We start from the raw sequence: 24,268 nt of genomic DNA on the forward strand, positions 1-24,268 counted from the left end.
TTACAGATGGGCGGCATTCGAATCCTGGACGATTCAATTCTATGAGGAACGCAAAAAATATTGTTCATGTTCACAGAGGTCTGTGCGGAAACTTCTGGGTGACATTACAAACACTGAGGGGTTCACGTGCGTACAGACTATTACGATTGGATTTGAAATTGACGCCATACACATTGTCTGTAATGCAGCACCTCAAGGGTAATGATATTGAAAATCATTTACACTATGCTCACTGGGTTAAAGACAATCCTGATAACGTTCACTTGCTATGGTTCTCTGATAATCTCATACGTATTCCACATTCCTGCAAATTTTCGTCACAATCTATGCTTATGCTAGAATTACAAAGCACCTTGTAAACCCAAAGTTTCATACATAACACGTTCATGAATACAGGCCGTGTTTATGTTTATGAACATATATCTGTAAAAGTATGTAGCATTTAACTGCGTACAAAAGTATAAATAGAATGCTGTTCCTTTTTATAATTATTACAAATAGTGTATTGAGGCAAACATTGAACTTAATGATCAGTCACATGAACTAATATTGTAAGGAACATTTGACTTTTTGAGCCACTACTTCTAATTCTCACAGTTTCTGTGGATACATAACTGCTGAAAACGTAAGTGTCTATTGTTTTTATCATTTCAAGTGTCTGTATTACTAAGACATTCACTACAAACAAAAGCAATACACAAAACTTACAATTATTTGTACAGCTGTAAGTAATTTCATTCCGCAGTTACATTCTGCAGTCGAGGTAATATTATCTTTATCATCTTCAATAGTAAGAGATCCTTCTTCTCCAGCCGCACGATAACCCTTGGCAACAACTATAGAGATGATATTTGAGACGTCACCTTTGTTACCTGCTTCGTCCACAGCTTGAATAGCAAAGAACGAAGTTTCCGTGTAGGCCTGCTCGGCATCTACAACAATCTTTAAAGCTTCTGTTTCTCCCGACTCTTGTGGAATTAACGAAACGTTTCCCATTTCAAGTTGTTCAGCAGAATCAAAATCGTTAAGCAGAGTTTCAAAATCATTCGAAATTCGTAGAATGTAACTAGAAGCTGCAAAATAAGAGAAATTGTAACAGTTTCGATGTTGAAATTTCATATAGGACAATAAATATTCATTCATAAGAAGATACAGTTCATTTATTACGAAAATTTAAAATATGAATTGCATTTTTTGTGTTCAAATTTATACAACTAGCAACGTTACCTTTGAAAGGTGAAACTGTTTGCAGTGCCACGGTAAATAATTCAAATGACATCATGTTAATAGCTTTTCTCTTTAACGATTAGAATCAAACCTAGTTGTTTATTTAATCCCCCGCCACGAGTGGTAGGGGTTACAGGAATGGTCTCCGTCCATCCTTCTGTCCGTCCGTAAAATTTCGTGTCCGCTCTGTATCTTCTAAATCCCTAGAAGGATTTTCACGAAACTAGGGTCAAATTATCACCTTATAAAAACAATGTGCAGTACCTATGATTCAGCCATTTCAGCTCAAGGTCAAGGTCACAACCCAAGGTAAAATGTTTGAGCCTCCTATTTCGTTTCCGCTCTGCATCTCCTAAACCCCTTAAAGGATAATCATGAAACTTGGACAAAATGATCACCTCATCAAGACAAAATGCAAAACCGATGTGTCAGCCCTTTCGGCTCAAGGTCGAGGTCACAACTTAAGGTCAAAGGTTTGAGCCTTCAATTTTGTGTCCGTTCTGTATATTCTTAATCCATTGAATGGTAATCTTGAAACTTGGGTCAAATGATTACCTCATCAAGACGATGTGCTCATGGTCAAGGTCACAACTCAAGGTCAAAGGTTGGAGTCATTTTATATCTGCTCTGTCCTTTCAAATCCTCTTTAAGGGTTTTAATATGACTTAGTTATAACATTCCCCTTATCAAGAAAATGTGCAGAATTCAAACTTCACCCATGCCAGCCTAAGGTCAAGGTCACAACTCGAATGTTTAAGGGTTCCACCCAATTCCATCAACCCTTACAGAAAAATCTGAAACACGGCTCTACCATTTTTAAATGCTTAGATTAAACTGTGGATTTTTCAAAACTTCATAATATATTTAAAAAAAATCCACAAAAAAAAACAGGGTCGTGTACTTGATGTTTCGCTAGAGTGATTTGAAAAATTTGGACTTCATACAAGTTTAAGGAGTCAATGGGAAAATCAGAATTATGTTAACATTTTTGCGAATAAAAACTTTTCTAGTAATGTAGATGTTAATGTAACTTCTCGCAGTCGGAAGTAAACATATGGCCTATAATATGGTGAAATAAAATGTATAAGTCTATGTGCTAGCTTCCTGAGATATTTGCTCAAGATCAAATTGATCTGCACAGTTCAAGATGACTTTTGGAGATTATTGAGAATGATTCAACGTGCCAGACGTTGTAATATCATGTCTTATCTTTAGAAAGATATTGTTGTTGTCTTAATAAATTTACCAAAAAACTCCGACCTACTATAAAGACAGCAGGTATTACCACTGAGAAAACAGTTTATGAAAATAGATAAAACGATGCCAGTTGATATTGAAATGCACGTACTACTTGCCAAAACCAAAAAAACAACAAGGAAATAATGTAATAAATAAGACTAAATGTATAAACTTTAACATAAGCATCAATTTCGTGTCCAAATATCGGTGTAGTGGACACAATAATAAAGAAACAACTATTATATTTACGGTGTTCATTCATAATTTAGAGTCTAGAGAACCTCAGTTTAGCAAACCTTGACCGATGTTTTTATCATCTCCTGTTGCCGTCCAAGTTACAGTGAAATTTCGACTTTCTCCTTGGGATGTCGATTTTTTCCTGATATGGTACAATGATACGTCAGATATTCTTCCAGGCGCTATGACATCTGATGTCCCGGTATCTTTATAATTTGTAACGTATAACTCCTCCAAAACTTCCACACGTTGAAAAGAGCTGTTATATATTACAGGTTTCTCATCAACTGAAACGAAACAAAAAATTAGAATTTCAGTATATCATTTATGGAAGATTTTTTTATCATGCAGCTTATGTGCAAATATTTTTATAAACAATTATAATTATTATCATTCATTAAATCCGATCAAATCTGGTGGCGGAAGTGACCATTGTCTCATGAGCACTTTCAGCTCGTGTTGTAATTTATCTAATCCATACCCTGCATTGGTAAAAATAAAATGTTATGAAAAGTTCAGGTCGATTACAAACTCAATAATTACATGCTCTTCTAAATTGTCCTAACTTGCTATTATTCCACAAGACCAATAATCATTAAGTCATTTCAGCACTGGGGAGTTACTGGAAATATTTGTGGCACATTAAAATGCAGGAAATTTCATGCGACCTCAATAAGTCAACGTTTTTATAACGTTACCTACGAACGTTAATTGTAACGTAATAATAAACTCAAACTCGCCCATAATTGGAAATCATAGTTTAACTGATATAACTGCTATTATGAATATTCGATATGCCTTTCCAGCAATCAAATATCTGTATGTCTGAACCCGGATTTATTAAATATGAAATACATATGTAGACAAATAAAATTTCTTTGAACATATTTTTTTCAAAAGTTAGTTAGATGCAGCGTTTTTGAACTTCTTAACTGTATGTATTCCGTATGCTTGGATAGAAGGATAACTTTAATCAGACTGATAATTATTTTCTCAAACTGAAAAAAAACGTCATTAAGCACATTTAATGTTCAAATATCACGCTTACAAAGTATTTTAATAAACCTATATTTGTTTTTCCCAGCGTGTTTAATTTATTTTTTGTAAGTACATTAACTTCATCTTAAATGTGGTTTCAAATACATTACAAAGAACGTTATAAAAGCTATTTATACCATCATAAGGTGTATATGATATGTTTTAGTGTGTTACATATTCAAGATATTACACACCTTCAACTGGATTCGCGGCTCCAGTCACACTTTTCAAAATCATTGTTTCTCCCTTACTTCCTTTCACGTTCACTTTTACGTTGACTCGACCAGAATGTAGGCAGTTTGGGAATATATACCCCGAGTAGATTCCATCATTGACAAATGCATCTGGATCTAGATGTAAAATCAAAAGTAACCAACTTTGATAAAACCCACTACACATTAAAACACTTACAAGTTACACATAATTTCGATGTTTTTATCATAATGTAGTTCGTGCCGGTTGAAAAAGTTATATAGTTTTACACGTGTACAATAAGACTTTTCATTGTGAAAAGAGATTAAAGTTCCATTTTGTTAATGCGAAAAACATTCACGGTGCAAATACAAAAGAAATATGTTCAACCTGAATACAAAATACAATGCGATCACAAGACATGGGTTGTCAACAGCTTATGTTTCAAGCAGCCACAGAAAAGAAGAATCTACATGAAGTTCTTATATAAGGCATACTATTAGTTGATCAATTTCTTCTGTTTGCTTTCTCATTTGTCTGGGAGCAATAAGTACACTTCGATAAGTATTGTACTTTTCTATATGTTTTCTAAAGTTTTTATCGTTTAATATTAACGTCGAAGGAAACATGTTCAATGCCAAAAGCTAACTTTAGTATCAATAATTCGAATTCTTGATAGTGTTACGATGTTTTAAAAGAACTGAAGGTTATTACAACTCTCACCTATTCCGTCGTCCTTAAGACTGACATCGCAGGATTTTACACCCGTCTCCACAATGGCTGAAACTGTGGCATTAAGTACCGGAAGGTAGCCTTTTGAAACATCGGCGAATATGACTGGTAGTTCTCCAGAGGAAAAATCGATATTATTGGTCGACAACATTGATGTAACTCGTACTACATCGTCGCTCGTCATAACAGACTTTACATGATACTCAACAGTTCCTGGAATCTCGTCTGTTGTTACTGTCATTGAATATTCCCCTGCCTATATTACGAGACAATGCAAATGATTCAAATGATTTCTCTCAAAGAAAGATATAATGCAAGGGTGTTTAATTCTCCTTTGTAAATATATACTTACTTGTACTATAGCATTAAGGCCAATCATTTTTTTAGTTTTTGTAACCTGTAGTAAAATGAAATTTCAAAAGTACTCCCTTCGGGGTGGAAAGCAAGTTGTAAATGTATTATAAGGATTATGTGTCTATATTCCGTAATATCAAACATATTGAAATATCAACGGTGCTTGATTCAGTTTTCTATTTTCAGACGATAATGAATGATATGCAGCCTGTGTTCCTAACAATTTTCGCACCTGAAAACGGCATTGTGTACTGTCTGTGCATGCCTCGTTTGTATAGATTGATTATGTTTGCATACTATCTACTATGTAACGCCATATTACGTTTTTGCGTTCAAATCAATCAATTAAACGGCATGGCGAATACATTCTTCAGACTATCTCTGGGGGAGGGGCATTTCTTCCTATTTCTTACGAAAATTGTTTCATGTGGTTAGAAGATGAATTTCAAATGCAAATCAATTGAATTTATATGACTTTCCAACATTTCATTACGTGGAACGAGGGAGCTCATACTTAATAAATATAGTCAATTTGCGTATATACAAACGTATGAAACTAATGTCATAAAACATGTAACTATTGTAAAAATGATCAATGATGATACATAGAACACATTTGGTGTTTCCATAGTGTAGACATTATAGATTATGGATATTTATCGTGTAAAATACATACATTTGCTCGCTCAATCTACGAAGTGCATAAGGTTGAATATTTATCCTATTTATCAAATCGAGTAATCGAAACAAAAAAAAAAACGTCTGACCTCATTGCCATCTTCAAATTTAATTAAATCATTACTAAGAGGTGAAAAATACGTAATATTTCACATTTGTCGAAACACATAACTTAGCGTTTACGTTTTCTGGTTGTGATTTTTAGCTCGACTATTCATAGAATAGTAGAGCTATTGGACTCGCCCATGCGTCGGCATCCGCGTCTGCGTCGGCGTCCGCGTCGGCGTCCGCGTCCCGATTTGGTTAAGTTTTTGTATGTAAGCTGGTATCTCAGCAACCACTTGTGGGAATGGATTGAAACTTCACACACTTATTCACTGTGATAAACTGAACTTAAATTGCACAGGTTCCATAACTCTATTTTGTTTTTTTACAAAATTATGTCCCTTTTATGACTTAGAAATTTTTGGTTAAGGTTTTGTATGTAAGCTGGTATCTCAGTAACCACTTGTAGGAATGGAATCAATCTTCACACACTTATTCACTGTGATAAACTGACTTACATTGCACAGGTTCCATAACTCTATTTTGCTTTTTTACAAAATTATGCCCCTTTTTCCACTTAGAATTTTTTGGTTAAGGTTTTGTATGTAAGATGGTATCTCAGTACTCACTAATTGGAATGGATTGAAACTTCACACACTTGTTCACTGTCATGATCTGACATGCACAAAGCAGGTCCCATAACTTTATTTTGCTGTTTTACAAAATTATGCCCCTTTTTCAACATAGAAATGTTTGGTTAAGTTTTTGTATTTAAGCTGGTATCTCAGTATCCACTAATGGGAATGGATTGAAACTTCACGCACTTGTCCACTGTCATGAGCTGATAAGCACTATGCAGGTTCCATAATCCTATTTCTTTTTTTTTAAATTATGCCCCTTTTTCGACTTTCGTATTCATTCAATCGACAAGGCTGTTGAATAGTCGAGCATTGCTGTCCTTCGACAGCTCTTGTTTTATTATAGAATAGCTTTGGTGCGCAATGTATTTGGGTATAAGTTGACGCAGTAGTCTAGTAAGTGCAACAATAAAATACCGGACAACATAAACTGTAACCGGGTATAGGTTCTGCATCAAGTAAAACGATAAAAATATGTATATTTGTACTGGTTTCAGGTTGTCTGTCAGTGCGTCTGTCCGTCCGTAGGCACAATCTTGTGCGCACCATCTCTCCTCATCCCATTGACATAATTTAATGAAACGTCACACAAGTGATCAGTAACAACATTAGTTGTGCCTGGGGCATGTTAGGTTCTTTCAGAAAAAAAATTGCAGTTATGGAACTTTGTTTTTTGTTAACATACTATGTATATAATATATTATAGTCTGCATATCATATGCAATCTTTTCTTTTTTCCCCATTTTTATTCCACAAAAGTAAATAAAACAAGTAATACAAGTACATAACATTTCTAAACTTATATAGAAACATGTATCAATGAATTAGTATATATATATATATATATATAACAATTTCCTTTCTCACATTACTTCTGTGTTTTTATAGAGAAATTTCAATAGAAAGGGAGAAAGTGTACTATAAGGTTGAAAGATACAGTAGAAAGAGAGAAGAAATAGAGATATTTTGTGAGATTTTGTGAAATAAAGTGCATATCATACCATATGCAATCTTGTGCGCGCCTAATTTTCTGCACCCTTGCACACAGTTTAATGAAATTTTACACAAGTGACCAATACCAACCCTAGTTATGCATGGTGCATGTTACGTTCTTTTAGATAAATACTCTGCAGAGTTATGGGACTTTGTTTTTCGTTAACATACTATGTACATTCAGTCTGCATATGCATATGCAATCATGTGTGTGCCTAATCGTCCGAACCCTTTCACACAAGTGATTAGGATCAACCCTAGTTGTGCGTAGTGCATGTTACATTCCTTTAGATAAATATTCTGCAGAGTTTTGGGACTTTGTTTTTTGTTGCTAGTATACAATCCACATAATTATGCAATATTGTGTGCTTCAAATTGCAATGTACTGTGTCAGTGCGTGCGGGCAGTGCATTCATCACCTTTAGTGATAGCTCTAGTTACGTTTAGAGAGACTCATCTCATGGTTGGAAACTAAGTTTATTTTACACCTAAATATTTCCGTAACATTTTTAGTCCTTGCCCTAGAAAGACTAAAGAAGAAACGCTTGATAAAGAAAACAATAAAAACGGATTACCTAAAGCAGGAACATATTTATATCAATTTAAACGTTCCCGCCGGCTAAATTAAAATAAGAAGTGAGTCCATGAATATACCTGTGCAATATCTGGAACAGACAATGTTGCAATATTTCCATGCGTCTCTAGGTATTGCGTATAATTGTTTGGTCCATTGAGCTGTAGTTGTATATTTCTGTCTACTGGGGTCATAAAAGTAAATGCAGTATCCTTTCCTAGGCCGTCTTCTATTGCAAAATCAATGCTGCTAACTTTAGACTGTACCGAATCTTTCTTCTCCGATAATAGCTGTTAGATACAAATACAAAAAAACATATCATTGCAATCTTCATGGACACTAGCTGACATTTCAAGTGCTTTGGAACATGATCTTACATCAAATACCAACACAATAATATATCAGTTGTTTCAACAGAGAAGATGCAATTTCATACGAATGAATATACAAAGCAATAATTGTCCGATAGAATGGCTAGCTGCAGATAAAGGTGTAGGTTTGAAACGTATAAATTAGCTTATGCACCTACATTTGAATATTTAAAGCTTGCTGTATATTGGGGTGACACTTTACATGTTTGTCCAATTTTAAATGTATTCGTATCCTATTAATGCGGAATCCGAACTCTTTATAATGTCAAGTAGAGAAACTATCAAACATCCGTCTTATCATCTCGTCAGTTTATAGAAATATCCTACAAAAGCATAGAATGCAACGAAGCAGATTGTTAGCAGGCTTGGTTTGACTGAGGATGTACATTAGAGGTCCTGCCGTTCAAACTTAAAACTTTAAACTCCACCCGTGTAATTCTTAATTTTACCGTATTCAGTATTTAATTTGAAACATTACCCGGGTATTGTTTTCAAGATATTCGCGTTATATACAAGTAATGCTAATGGCGCTTCATTTATCATACATATGATTATACTGCTGCTTAACCTTATATTTTGTATTCACTGCAAAACGTCTGACAATAAAAAATGTAGCAACTATATCAGGCCAGGAAACTTGATAGAACCACCGACCTTCACTAAGCTAGTATAGTAAGCTTGTCTTACTCCCATGAAATAATTTGAAAACCTACAGAAAATTTATACCCTACACCGGCGAAGGCAATTTATTCGAAACTAGTGGCCCCAAACTCCTTGCTACAGCGGCCCCAAATTGAGAAATATACGTATTTGTATGTGAGAATTTATAATATGTTAATACAACATGGGAACAAATATGCCTAGGCGGGATTTGCCAACATATATAAATCATTTCACGCTTAAATAAAAACTTCAGTTGGTACAAAATGTCTTACCATAACATTTCGGTTGGCTGCTGATGTAAGACCACTAGAGAGTGCTTGAGAGAAAGCACCAACGAGACTTATGCTTCCCTTGTCCAGGTACGTGTAAAATCTACCGCCAGTTTCCCTTGCAATGTCGCCAAGTGTTGTGTCGGCTTGTTGTGATACAGCTATAGTGTGAACTATTATTTTCGCATCAATAACTTCTTGGCGTGCTGTATTTATATCGACATCGCCATGTTCAGGGGTGTTCTCCCCGTCAGAGATCAAGATAATCTCTCCGTTTGTGGCTTTGCCGAGCTGTCTTTTCAATATCTAATAATTTTAAGCAAACAGCTATGTAAGATAATTTTAAGCAAACAGCTATGTAAGATATACTACAAACAAATTTCACTACATGTATATCATGTTTGTTGTCAGATTACCTTTCCTTTACTAATGTTCAGTAAATCAATTAAAACATAAATACACTGCAGACTTAGTTAATGTACTGACATCTAACTCGACACGATTTGATGGGAATTCAGGAAAGATTTAATGCAGCTGAATAAAAACCTGTTTCAAATTATATCTGTAACACAATATTCTGGAATTTTACGACGCAACCAAGCGAATTGATAGCAGCCTAGATTTTAACCAAGTCTGTTTATGAGAGGAAACGAAATGTGTACAACAACTCTCACGCCCCTTTGCACAGACTTAAGTGGAACTCATATGTCATACATATAATATTGATTGGGCACCACGATCCGGAGGGACCAGAAAATAAAACGACACAGTGCCCAAGGACAGGTAAACTTTTAACGGCTGCAACATGGCACTTAAGGACTGTTGTTGTGATGATTAATAAAGTCTTCAAGAGGATCCTGAGGAAGCGGAGAACGCATTAAAGCGAGTTATTAACTTCATTTTCTCATGAGAGGTATTGAAATGAGTAACACTTCAAACTTTGTATTAAACTCATACACTATGAAATAAAATGGAAAAAAATCATTTATAGTCTGCAAATCCTCAAGATGAATTGTAATTCTTTTTTTGGATAACGAGGAAAGAAAAAGAAGATGCTCTAATTCCAAATGCTACCCTAGCGTGCCTGGTGTAAAGCACCCGTACTGGGGCACGGCCGGTAATCCCAAGACCTATATGTAGTCTGTTATGTATGGAAGTGCTTCTGTTGTGATTCCGGTTATGTTTAATATGGTCATTTCTTTAGGGGCATTGGGAACATAATTATTTTTGTTATGTGCTAAGTGTTACGAACAAAAATTTGATGTTTTTGTTTTTTATGATGATAATGCGGGAAAAGTGCCAAGATATGGTCGGTTTGATGAAATTATCCCTAGTCGAGACACGAACCAACTAAACGGTCCGTTACAGTTGTATCTAGTATGAAAAAAAAAGACGCAGGTCAGGAAAGCTTACGTATTTCTTATATTTCTGCAAATGAAAAATCACCGAATGTTTTTCGATGACCGAATGAACAATAATTTTCCGTGTAGCGACCGACTATTTGCTTCCTATGAACTTTAGAAGTTGTACACTTTATGCCACTTCAGCGGTTCAGAACTACCAAAATCGCATTCTATTAGTGTTTTCTTGAGTCGGTATGATTCAGTTTCAAACGTTTAATTTTGTCCCCACAAAATGTTTTGAGAGCATAGTTTACGAATGCAATGCTGCAGTATATTCAGTGTTATGATTTGGCTGGTGATGTGGTGATTCTTCGTAAAGTGTAGGAAGTCTCTCTTTCCTTGTGTGAGTGCGTGCGTGAGTGCGCGCGTGTACGTGACTGTGTAGATATGGTATAAGATGGAAATGTGAAAAAATCAAGTTTTATTTCTGTTCTTTCTGAAAGAATAATTTATACTTCCTATGGCAGTTATATCCTACGAATTATCATAAACGCCTCCGAAAAAATCATAGGAGGCACATCAGAAGCATTTAAATACATCACCGACCGATTAAGTTTCTGGAGATTACCGGACGTGAGGGGACTCTTATTTAAATGTTAGTAACTAAGAAAATTGGTCTTAAACTCACTGTACTGGTTCGTCTGCGTGATATTTAGAAGAATGCATTGAAGTTCCGATCAAGCCGCAACTGATTCGCATAGTGTATGTCAATTACAATTTATTGCTTCAGTTTCCTTATTAAAATACATTGTTTCATGAAAATATTTCATAAGTCATTTACATTATCCTACCAGATCATTTTAAAGGAAGTTTAAACAGAATTCAAATTTGCTATGATGATAACTTCCACCCTACCGTCCAACATTGTCTGTAAAAAAAATAGAAGATGAGATATGGTGTTAACGTTCATCTGTGTTTTTACCCTAACTTTGAAAACGTAGGTAAGAAATTGCACATGTGTGCCAATTATTGTTACCACAGTAATAAGACGAATTTTCAGTTTTCATCTACTGAAGTAGTATTAAAATGAGGATGGGATACCTTTGTTGCTTCCATTAATCCGCACCCAATACAGGTCCAACCTTTGGCTTTCGTTGGTACAGCATTCTTTAGATCATCGCGGTCAGTCTGTGTGTTCACTTCGATAATGTCTTTTTCTACTGCAGCGTTTGTACTGAATGAAACTATACCAAGCCAACTCCCTTTTGAAATGAGTTCTTGTATGACATAATCAGTAGTTTGTCGAAGAGTTGTCATTCGGCTTCCCTGAATACAGATGTCTATGAACATAACTTTCTGTTGCATTCGTAGTTTTCTTTAACTTACTTCCAATTGTCTAATAAGCCCTATGCATGCCTGATCAATTCGCTAATTTTTCACAGTAACGTAATTTTCAAGTTATCTACGACAATTTAATATTATAACATATGACGTCATAAGTCAGTAGGATTTAACACTGACTTCAACTTCCTGTTATCCTTTTATTGATACTTTTGTAATTTTTATATTCCAGTAAGTTCAGGCTGTAACCATTCCCAACTAAACTGATGTAATTATGTACAATTTAAGGACTGGTCGAGAAAGACATATTTGTCGAAAGTATTTGTCGGTGCTTCTTACATGTGAGATTGTAAGAACGGTTGCAACTTTTGAAACATTGTAAATAGTACAAATCCAGAAGTGACTTATAACGGCAGCTGTATCACAATGTGGAATCGTTACTTTGAGAAATCGGATTGATAACATTTGATCTAGGATCAAATGGAAAGGATTTTTTACGATTGTGGGTAAAAAAAAAATCTTTATTTTTTTTTTCTTAATTTAAGAAATTATTACTAAGGACAGCATACGGCTGAAGATGTGCTCCAGTCATTATTTTTGTATATCGAAGTATTGACTTACAGTACGTACTACGGACAACCAAGCGAAATGTAAGAGAAACAGGCCATGTGGTAAGAAAAACAACAATGCGAAATATAAGAGAAACATGCCGAGAGAAAAAGCTATATTTCCGGTGGCTTTTTCGAGAAAACTAAAAGATCTCCAACTTTATTTCCAGTACTCTTTCCAACAAAATTATATTCGCAGCTATTTAGGCTGACAAATCAACTTGAGACACCAATTTGATTAATTTAAAGAAACAATCTGGCGTTCCTACTGCATGAAAACGTAGTCACTTATCCTTTATATATGTAGCCCATACGTTACCAACCGGATTGGTCATGAATTGCACTTTACATGTTTTCCAAGAAATTGATTTCCTCAGGTATGATATGAACATGGTTCTCCAGTCTATCGGTGATTATCTGGAAGTAGCTACATTGTATAGTGCTAGAAAGGGTACTTGAAACATTTTACTGAGCCCACGACCCTGTTATCATGCTAATTTTGCATTTCTGCTAAAATACGTGTGAAAAGTGCTTACAACACATTGCGCTTTATGTCATCCTTGGCATTACTTTCTAATACCAGAAAAAGATCTTTCTTATCCAAAGTCTTCAAAACCTTACTATCTGATTCATACCAGATCATACTTTGCTGATCAGATTTCTCAAAGCTGTGTTTGAACTTGATGTATATATGATCCAGGAAAACAAATTACCTCCATACTCCCCGAGATGTCGAGAACAAATACACGGTAGCCCGTTGTCTCCTGAATTATCTCAAATTCGGGGACTGTATTGGTGGAAGGTGGCAGTTTTGTCGCGGCTGCAATAAAAGAAACAACAAAGGTTATAAGTGTGTGTCACAGATAACAGGGCATCATAAGGAGTTTAAACAAGTACATACGCGTGAGTGATATTCATGATTAGTATATAAACAGAGAAGTAAAGCGAATAAAATCAGCTAACGAGATTGGCATATGTTGCATCAAAATTAGATATTAAACAGTAGTCAATTGCAAATTGCTTCAGTATTACCTTGAAATGTTTATTTTCACGTGAAACGAAATTTTAAAGGCATTGACCTAAAGACCGTCCGACAACAAAAAAAGAAATCTTTTTAGATTTCTGGAAATTAATGCTATACTTCTTAGAATCTTTCAAACTTAATTACTGTCAGACTATATATTACGGAAACACTTGAGAATTAGTTGATTTTACAGATTTTGTTACTACGTTTTGTGACGAAACTCGACAAGCAATTTGTAACGCTTTACTCAAGGCAAACTGCCTCGATTGCAAATATCTATATTTAAAGCGCATTCTAGCATAAAACTGCTTTGTTTGTCTCTTTTAGATGGAGAAAATGTGTGTTAACAGAGAGATTCTCGTGTCGTGCTCACGAGCTGTTAAAACACCTTTTATATATGCGCGTTCCTTTGCATGCGTAAACGTCATTCGGCCCTAAAACGGATAATTCAAAAGCAAATGATGTCAACGTAAAAAACCAAACAACTCGGACATTCCCGCATAATTCGTATAAATCTAATGACATTGAGAGACAACGTATTCATTTATCAGTTTTTACGCTTTATGCTACCGGGCTCGGGCACCAACCAACCTTGGAATTCTGCAGATGTTTTGACACGACAAAACATGCGTTATCCCTTCATTGAACATTAAATCTTCCATAGCGCTATTTGTCACGATAGCACGACAGCACCACAGCACGACACCGGAAAAGGTTTCTACTGCCGCGGCAGTCTTGATTTGATTTTCGACGCGGTATCTTTTTTTCTGGATTTAACATTTTTAAAATAGTTTTGAAACAAAAACTAATTTTCTAATGTTCAAATAATAGTACCGAACTTCAATTTTAAAGAAAGATTATTTTTAGCCAAAATCTAGAGCCTTTAATACTTAATTATAATAAAAAAATCCATTTCTCAACATGTTCACACCTTTCCTCAAATACGCTGGTCTCTGTGTGGTATTTTAAGTAAGTAATGTTTCGCAATTAAAATATTTTGTGCATAATAATTTTATCTCTTATTATTATGTTATAATTCCGCAGTAGGTCGAGATAGCAAGGTGTTGGAAAATAAGTAACTACCCTTTCGAACGTACTCCCTCTCAGAAAATCTAATAGATTATACTACAGACGATTTCGTTAAGAATGCTGAGGAAAACTGTCGTATATACATACTTTGGAAATCTGTGTGTTCTCTCATAACTTCCCAAGCACTTTTATAATTGCATTGTTTATTTTGTTCTGTTGGAGCAAATCTGTCGTGTCGGTGTTCTTTCTTTACCGTTGGAACATCCTCGTCACAAAAGTCTGACAACTGAAAGCAACAAATCACGATTGATATAACATCCTTCGATATTGCATGTTTTATATAGTGATATAATGTCCGCCTACATAGCATGTTTTATATATTAATATTACATCCTCCTATATTGTATGTTTTATTTATTAATAAAACATTCTCCAATACTGCATTTTATATACTTGGCGTCATTGAAAATTTACCACTTAATATACACCTCTTTACCTGTTTATACAATATCGACGTCACTTTTTCATGGCCTGTGCGCGGTCTATTACTCATAGACCCTGTCTGATCATGTCTCCTAACCCATTTTATGACTGTCAGGTGAGAACAGCACATACAACGTGCAATTTCACGACATGAAAGTCCGGCGTCAACCATGCCAATTGCCTTATGGCATAGATCGTGCCTTAAACGTGGCATTCTTAGCAAGGATATTCTGGATATTTTAGCGTATTCCTTTTAGTCTGTCGACTAACTTTCAAGTGCGATGAATGATTTGCGATAGAATTTTCGTACATGTCGACATTGCTGGAAAAAGTCATTTTGCACCTGCAGCCCATGCCTCAAATGGAGTTTATCGATTTTGACAAATCTTTATACCAGTGACGTCTCAGTTGCGTCAAAAATGTAGTCGTGTTATACTTTTAACACAGTCCAGCGCGATTTTGAAAATATAAGGGCCATTAGAGTGGTAACTTTTCAGTGACGCTGAGTATATATTGATATAACTTTAATATCCTCCTATATTTCTGTTATAAAATGTCAAAAATATGTTTAAATGTTAAAGGCTTCAGTTCGAACAAATAGAGTCTCATCAATATTCGCAACAGATAGTACATACAAGAGCTAATAAGATACGTTTGGTGCGTCTTGTAGAGAACACAATATTTATCGAATATACCTTATCTATCCACTGATTTCCCATTAAACTAGCATCTACATCTTGATACGGTGATGGACAAAATGAGCAGTTCTTGTTCATTTTCTTGCTTGCGTCGTTTATGTTGCATTCGTTTGATTGTTTACATTTGCCCCGTTCATATAAACCTATGTCTCCGTCAATTGATTCCGTACACCTATAATAAACAAGCACGCTTGCGCAAAATGCACATTGATAGTATCTGTATATTACATAACATCTACATTCATTTTAACAGGACAACAAATTTATGAATAATATTTTTTTGTTGTCATTTTTTTGTATCAATTTGTTTGTGACGTTGGTTTTGTGATTTCATGACACAAGTTTTGACACTTACTTAAAATGAACGATTAATAGTCAATTTTATTCTTGATTTAATTATAGTATCGATCATTTACAAACATCAGTATAAAACCTATATCCAATAGCATTAAGATATGTAAATGGTCATTCTTTTCCAGAATAACAAGGGACTTATACTACAATAAAAGAAAACTCATTGACACTAAGCCTTCCTTCAGTGATGTTACATATTTACATGTAAAACCACCATTACGTAACAATAATTTTAACCTTTCACAAGATATCTCTGTAACTACAAAAGATAATAGGTAAGGGTAAATAAAAGCTTACATATATTTCTGTTGAAAATCGTACAAGACTATCTAGACTAAAAAGTAAGAGTTCGCTAAAACACACCAGTGGCGGTGGACATTGTATAATGTTTATGCCTAATAAATTAATCTTGAATCTTGAGTAAATTTAAAATAAAATTGGGACACTTATCGCCTCATACATTACTACTAAGGATACCTCACAGGATTCCATTTTCCATCTGCTTGATAGAATTTTTCTGCTCCCACTGGTAACTCATTATATAATCCCCATCTAAGGTGACCCCATTCGTGAACAATCACTCTATCTATAAAAAAAAGTTTGTGTATGTTGTATATATTAATCACAAACAAAGCGTTTGCTTGAAACGATTAATTCAAATTGTACGTTAAATTGATAAGGAAAAAAGGGACTGAACATTTAAGTATAATAAGACTTGATAACAAATTTTAAAACTAAATGAAAACAGTGTCAATATATCACATTGAGTAACTGACAATGCTGCATCACGACAAGGTCGCCGTTGAATAAGTAACTATTCTTGAAAAATTTTGTGCGATACCCTGAAATCCCGAAAATAAGCCGGTTTTGAAAATAAGCAGGTCTCGAAAATAAGCCACCATTTCACTACAGGTCAAATGGGTTCATAAATAAGCCGCACTCAAAAATAAGCCGTCCAGTTTTTTTGTATCAGTAATAGTATCAATGACTTTAGGACACCATATATGATAGCAAAGTTACCAAAGTGTGCATAGCAGATTTATTTCCACATGTTATAGCAACAAAACATACTTTGGAATAAAAACACTTTAAACAATGCAAGTTGCACTGATTTTTAAAACCCTGGACATATTAAAACTTTAAAAGCAATAAAATTCCTGTCTCAAACACTTCTTGTCACGTCAGTTCTACTAATTATCATGACCGGTCTTTATAGCACAATGCAGTGTTCATCACATTCATACCCGTTGGCCGATTAAATGATAGGTGTTTTTGTTTGTACGGCCGGACAAAACTTTTTAATGGGTAATTATCTGTTAGCATCGGATTTTTTTCATTAAGAAATTGTAACAAATTCTACGGTAACAAAACTGGCATGTCAGAAGTATAAGTATTTACCGACGTCGATATTTTACTAAAAAGCAAATTATATGACATCCATATCTTCAGTATTTCTTCACTCGAAAATACGCCGGTTTTTAAACCGTTTCTGAATACATGTACTCAAAAGTTCGCCGGACTCAAAAATAAGCCGGTCTCGATAATAAGCCATCAAATCCTTACGAAAATTTAAAATAAGCCGCGGCTTATTTTCGGGATTTCAGGGTATGTAGTTTCTTCTCTTTAATCTTTAACAGCAACTGCTAGTAACTGGTAAAAATCCTCACTTGATAAACGAATCACAGATTCGGTTTCATGGCTCTCTAGTTGTGTTTGGGTGATCAAAATCTATCCTAACCTTTTATGTTTTTAAGCCTTGAACTATGCTAATTAAATGGAAAACTGCAAAGTGAAATGTCAAGTTTTAAATAAGTTCAGTAACAAAATCGACTATAGCCTACTTTCTTATATTAAGATATATCTGTGTTTGAAAACACCCCTACAACAATACATAGGTTATGGGTCGGTGGTCTAGTGGTAACAGGCTTGACTGTCAATCCAGAGGTCCGGGGTCCGAATCCCGGTCCAGGCAGTGGAAATTTCTGAGATGTTCTTGAATGTCTCCCGACTTAAGTAAATATAGAACCAGACTGTCTATTCGCAAAGAGCTATATGTATCTAAAAAGGATTTCTCTCTATCTGTTCTGGGAGCGTTATCATTTTTAACTACACTGCCATATCTAGTCCAAACTTCACATGAACGGTAGATCGTCCGTTACATTTAAATGTCCTTAATAAGCTAACCACTAATTTGGATAACCCTTCAGTAGCACCCCTAACAGAGGATGACTCGGGATTACTCTTAAAGCCACACTTGAAGTATATAAAGGTAATCTTTAGAAAATCAGGTACTGATAGGAAACATCTGGAGGCATGCTGCTATCGTCGACATATGTATTTGACAATATTTGGCGTGTATTGGGGAGAACATAAATTTTATTCCCATCCTTCTAGTGGCTTTAAATGTAACTACAATCATACTTATATACATACTTACTATTTTGACGAGGCAAATTACTTCGTATGGCATTTTTGAAAGACCGAATACATACCGGCTTTGTCAGTAAAAGCAGCATGCCCCCAGATCGTTCGACAACAACAACAAAAATATTGTTTTAGATATCTTGAATCTTGAAATTATTTCTTAAGAAAGCTTTAAAACTTAATTACTGACAAACTTTATGTTACGGAAACACATGAGAATTTGCTGTTTTTACTACTTTTTACGATGACAATCGAAAAGCGTTTGTCACGCTTTTACTCCAGGTAAACTGTCTCGATTATAAGTATCTATATTTCGAAGGCTATATTTCAGCTATAGCGCTATTGGTTACGACGATGGAAAAATGTCTTTATTGCGTGGCGGTCCGGGGTTCCACTCCGGACGCGGTCATCTTTTTTTCTTGATTTGGAATTTTTAAAATATTTAAGAAACAAAAATTCATATTCTAATGTTCATAATCTGACCAAAACTTCAATTTGAAAGAAAGATTATTTTAGCCAAATCTGGAGGTATTCTACTTTAACGTCAATTATATGGAATACAATAAAACTAAAGAAACGAACTTCTTCTACACTTATCCAGTAATCATATATCTATATCATAGAAACTACTGATTGCTTTCAATCATAAGCTGAGACATTGCAAAACAAAGTTTACAAATTGTCCTAAAATTGTGTTTCAAATATATACACTTACTGAAATATAAAAGCCGTAATATTTTGCAACAGTTTAGGAGATTTTCCGTTGTGCCGAGTCGTAGGGATCGTATCCCAAAACAAGGGATGATAAATTAACTCTGCAACGTAACGCTGAATACTAATATCGTAAAACCGCGACAACACGGCCATGCTCAATTTTCACTTGCTTATTTTCCCGAACTATTATTCATAAAGTTATTCTTAGAATCTGCTCTAAACATTGCCGGTTCTCTGCTTTAGTGAAAATGATAAAGTATCTTGGTATATATAATGCGCAGTCCTCAACATTACCAACTGTAAAATTGTAAAATAAAGTTAGTCTCAAAATATGCCATACAATCAAATTTGTAGAAGAAATTTTGGATCTTAATACACAACATAAATGTTCATCCTCTTTTCATAAGACATTTTGATATAAATAACCCCTTGAAGCCCCTAGCTTGATCATTCTAATTTCCGATTTAATTATGAATATGTGCATACCATGAAGTCCCCATCTTGACCGTCCTGTTTTCAAGAATGTTGGCGACAAATGCATGTAATGGCCTCCTTTCCCGCACATAAAGTGACCTTTAACTTGAGGAGCCTTGTGTCCATTTGCATCCACTGAGAAATATGACTCTTTGATTGGAGAGGTAGGAATCTGTTTATATTCTGGTTTTGAAGGCCATGATCTCGGTACAATAATACTTATCTTTCTAAAATAGAGTTGATTATGCGTAGCTGTAAACAACAGTTTCGAGGCACTTGTCATCACATCCTGCAATAAATAACAATATAGTAAAGTCTTGCAGAACGTACTGAATGTACTTTTGTTTGTAGGCTGATGGATAGTTTACATGGCCGTAGCGAGCAATTAACTTTACCGAGGCGAATGAGTATGCGCATTGGCTTGTTTTGAATATTGTATGTATAGCGCCGACGGAGTTAAGTGTGGAAGGCTTTGCATCTTCTTTAGTTGGTGGAATTGCGGGGCAGGGGGACTCTCCCGAGTAAAATTACAATATGACATGAAAGAAAATATTCTGGCCAGTGTATTGTTTTTATATAACAAGAAGAAAGTGGCTTTGTTGCTCCATGGTCTACCACATTGTCATAATATTAATGTATGGTTCGTTTGTAATGTGTCTATCTTGCAGCGAATGTCTCAGATTCAACACAGGACTTATATTTTGGAAGGTGTATAAATAATATACTCTTCATGATGGAGATCCTGGTTTATCACGTAGGAGTAACATTACCTTTAGAAAATGTTCAAACGATTTCCCTACAATCAAAGTCCATCCGAAGTTGCACACATCGGGAAATGGTTTTCTATAGCCAAGGTCTTTTTTTCAAGTCTTTTACAGATAAGGCTTTTTAATCAATTAATGAGAAGAATGTTGCTAAATAGCTGAATATGCGATCGAAAGAAATAGTATAACTCACCAAAAAGAACTACATTCTTTTTAATGAACTTATTTACGACGTAAAATTGCAATAAAACGTAATTATATTGACTACAAATATCGTATACATAAAACGTATATAATTACATCATGAATTAGGCTTAATCTATTTTTCATGATCATGTGCTCGCACTCAAAACTTTAAATAACTTTCAGATGTGAAAATGAACATACATAGCACACCACTCATACCAGCACAATCTCTGCACATTTGAAAAAGTGCTATTATCAAATGTTGAAATCAGTGTAAAAATAGAAAAGCTCGCGGCTATGATAAAGCATGGTACGTGGTCCTATTATTGTAACAGCTCCAGAACATATCTGATTTCGCTTACATTCCCACTGAACCTAAAAGTGGAATAGTATCAACTTTGTTCAGATATCAAGAAAATAAATAAAGCACACTACTCTTACCAGCGCACTCTACACGTTGGAAAAAGTGCTATTATCAAATGTTTAAATCAGTGTTAAAATAGTATAACGGAACTTACAAGTGTGACAGGAAAGGCCGTACCGGCGACAGTAACCATCAGAACAAATCAACACCCTTTACAATATTTACAAATTTATTTACAAAAGATGATTATTAACAATGAATAGATATGAAAAGAAAAAAAAACTGATTATAAGAAAGAAAAAAAAAAGTTCAGTATCTCTAGATACAAAAGTTCTTATAGTCCATTCTAATCTGACGTGACACAGGTCTTTAATGTAATTGTGAACTTTAAGTAGCACAAACAAAACAGATTTCTAAATTCAGTCCCTTTAAACCGTGAATACGTTGATTCCGTGTTGGCTCCCTATGGTGGTAGGTGATTGCATCCCTGAGCTGACTTCAGAGGATAACAAAAATCATCGTCTTTGCGGTTTACGGCACAACCATGGGACGAAAGCTCTGCGCTGGGAATATCACATCCAGGCGAGTGAAGACAAGTGAACCTCGGGCATTGTACTTCCGGGTTATGACATCACCAGGAAAAATCGTCTGGCGGAAGAAGCTAAAATATATAACATATGGTAAGCACCATAGCAAAACAAATAAGTCAGGGCATAAAACTGCTCCTTTGGGTACACCATACCTCCGTAGGCTCCCATAAATAATACGTGCTACTTATACAAAACATACGTGCTACTAAGTTCAGACGTCACATGATTAAAATACGTCACTTATTACTTCCATTATTACAAAATTACTTACTTAAAAGACTAAAGTTAAAGTATGAGAAAAATATGAAAAGTATATGATGAAACATTATAGATACGGACATGATAAACTGCAGCTATTATTTACAACTACAAATTAACAAAATTCAATGTAAATCAAACGTTATATGATAGTTGGCATCCATATAATACCTAATGCCATACACTAAAACGGACATTGTATGTGTATGCAATAGACTGTCACACAATTTCATATTACAATAATATATACATGGTACTAGACTTGCCATATAAATTTATACATAACAATACAATGCAGTAATGGCGTTCCATAATAACGAAATGTTTGACATAAGTTTTTGAAACAAAGTACTTTATAAATATCATGTTACAAATTTCAGTACAAATTTTACATCGTATATAAATGAAACATTTTAGATTCCTCTTTCGAAATAATTTACAAAAGTCTGAAAAATTTAATAAATCATCCTGACATACCGAAACTAGCTAAAATCATGTGCCAAAAAGTAAATGTTACAGAATTCTGTAGAATGAACAAAAATTTATCAAATAAAAATCGTAATGCAAAAATCATACTAAAATCTAACAAATAAATTTCTTACCTCGATCGAGCATAAATTTCTAGCAAGAAAATAATTCAGACATAGATTCGTCTATAAAGTCGTAAGGTGGTGTGCGCAAGGCATATCTAGTCCAGTCTATTTAAAGGATAATGTCCCGCCAAATACTAAATTTCATGGGATTCACGGCTAAGCCGTGAGCTATGACTATTGTCATTTTCACGGGATTCACGATATAGCCGGGGAATCTAACTACTTTGGCGCGAATTTAAATTGACAATTTGAGGCCCATTATAGTGGTTGTGGGGATAAAAACACGAATTACTGAAGTTTATAAAATATCAACTTTCTTATTACTGAACAGAATTCAATGAAATTTACATGGAAATTTAAGTAATGAAATACAGAAAAACATGAGAGGTATTTCATGCGTGAAATCTGACATTTACCTCAATAACTCAAAAATTTACAAAAAGATGATGCAATACCTGCATTTACACTACAGATAAAATAAGGCCCGTATGTCAATTTGTGACACACGTCCCCCCTTAAAAAGAAAATTTATAATTTTCTTAAATGAAAACAAAATGACATACTGAAAATAGCAAACACAACAAAAAAAAAACACACTGTCACTATCTGTACATCATATAATATAGCCACCTGTCTACACTCTACTCAAATAATCTGCGCCTACATTTTCTCTACCAGGAATTGCTCTAATACTGATCCTATATGGCTGCAATGCCAATGCCCATCTCATCAGCCTGGAGTTGCTAAGTTTCGCTTTATTCAAATAAGTGAGCGGCTGATGATCTGTCTCTAATACAAAGTCTTTACCGAACAAATACCGGTGAAACTTAGCTACTGCCCATACTATCGCTAAACACTCCTTCTCTATCACTGAGTACTTTTGTTCCCTAGGTAGCAATTTCCTACTAGCATACGCTACAGGTAATTTCTCTCCATCACTTTCCTGAAGCAATACTGAGCCTAAACCTAAATCTGAAGCATCTACTCTCAATATAAAAGTCTGATCTAAATCTGGCAACTTCAAAATAGGCGGACCCATTAAGCTAGCGTTCAAAGTCTGAAAAGCCTTTTCTTGACTTTCACCCCACACTACAAGATTTGGCTGACCCTTTTTCGTCAAATCTGTGAGTGGAACGGCAATGGCTGCAAAATTTGGGATAAACTTTCTGTAAAATCCAACTACACCTAAGAATGAACGTATTGCCTTCTTGGTTTTCGGTCTTTCGGCATCCTGTATAGCCTGTACCTTATTTGGAACTGGTTCAAGGGTCTGAACATCTCCTATCATGTGCCCTAAACATTCTAACTTCTGAAAACCTATAAAACACTTAGTCGGTTTTGCGGTTAACTTAGCCTCTCTTAGTCTGGTTAACAACTCAGAAAGTGCTACTACATGTTCTGGCCATGTGATTGTATACAGCAGGATATCATCAATGAAGCTATCTGAGTGCCCTAGGTCCTTCAAAACCTTCCGCATCAGTCTACAAAACGTTGCTGGTGCGTTAACTAATCCAAAGGGCATCTTACGGAATTGGAACAAACCTTTCGGGGTTTCAAAAGCAGTCATGGGTTTTGCCTTTTCAGACAAAGGAACCTGCCAGTAACCTTTGCTCAAGTCTAGTTTAGAAAAATATCTATACTTAGATAGCTTTGAAAACATCTCCTCCATGTTTGGCATAGGTTCAGCATCGAAAACCGTCAGTTTGTTGACCTGACGAAAATCTATACAGAACCTAATACTGTTATCTTTTTTCCTTATGAGGACAATAGG

General features: G+C 34.9%; 1 protein-coding gene across 2 annotated transcripts in view; it reads right to left on the reverse strand.

The window, feature by feature from the left end:
• Positions 1–387: 387 nt before the first annotated feature.
• The window catches only part of LOC123553831 (calcium-activated chloride channel regulator 1-like), a 38,228-nt gene continuing 14,347 nt past the window's right edge, over positions 388–24,268 (reverse strand). For both annotated transcript variants that reach the window (XM_045343501.2, XM_045343500.2), the window contains exons 2-13: positions 19,755–20,031; positions 16,608–16,716; positions 15,774–15,948; positions 14,743–14,881; positions 13,256–13,362; positions 11,695–11,919; positions 9,254–9,556; positions 8,028–8,237; positions 4,657–4,921; positions 3,936–4,091; positions 2,763–2,990; positions 388–1,073 (exon numbers count right to left, since the gene is read on the reverse strand). In XM_045343501.2, coding sequence (XP_045199436.2) covers positions 679–1,073; positions 2,763–2,990; positions 3,936–4,091; positions 4,657–4,921; positions 8,028–8,237; positions 9,254–9,556; positions 11,695–11,919; positions 13,256–13,362; positions 14,743–14,881; positions 15,774–15,948; positions 16,608–16,716; positions 19,755–20,025 — 2,583 coding nt within the window. In that variant the 5' untranslated portion in view covers positions 20,026–20,031 and the 3' untranslated portion in view covers positions 388–678. The remainder of the gene's footprint in view (positions 1,074–2,762; positions 2,991–3,935; positions 4,092–4,656; positions 4,922–8,027; positions 8,238–9,253; positions 9,557–11,694; positions 11,920–13,255; positions 13,363–14,742; positions 14,882–15,773; positions 15,949–16,607; positions 16,717–19,754; positions 20,032–24,268) is intronic.

This window comes from Mercenaria mercenaria, chromosome 7 (assembly GCF_021730395.1).
Source record: "Mercenaria mercenaria strain notata chromosome 7, MADL_Memer_1, whole genome shotgun sequence".
Classification (NCBI taxonomy): domain Eukaryota; kingdom Metazoa; phylum Mollusca; class Bivalvia; order Venerida; family Veneridae; genus Mercenaria; species Mercenaria mercenaria.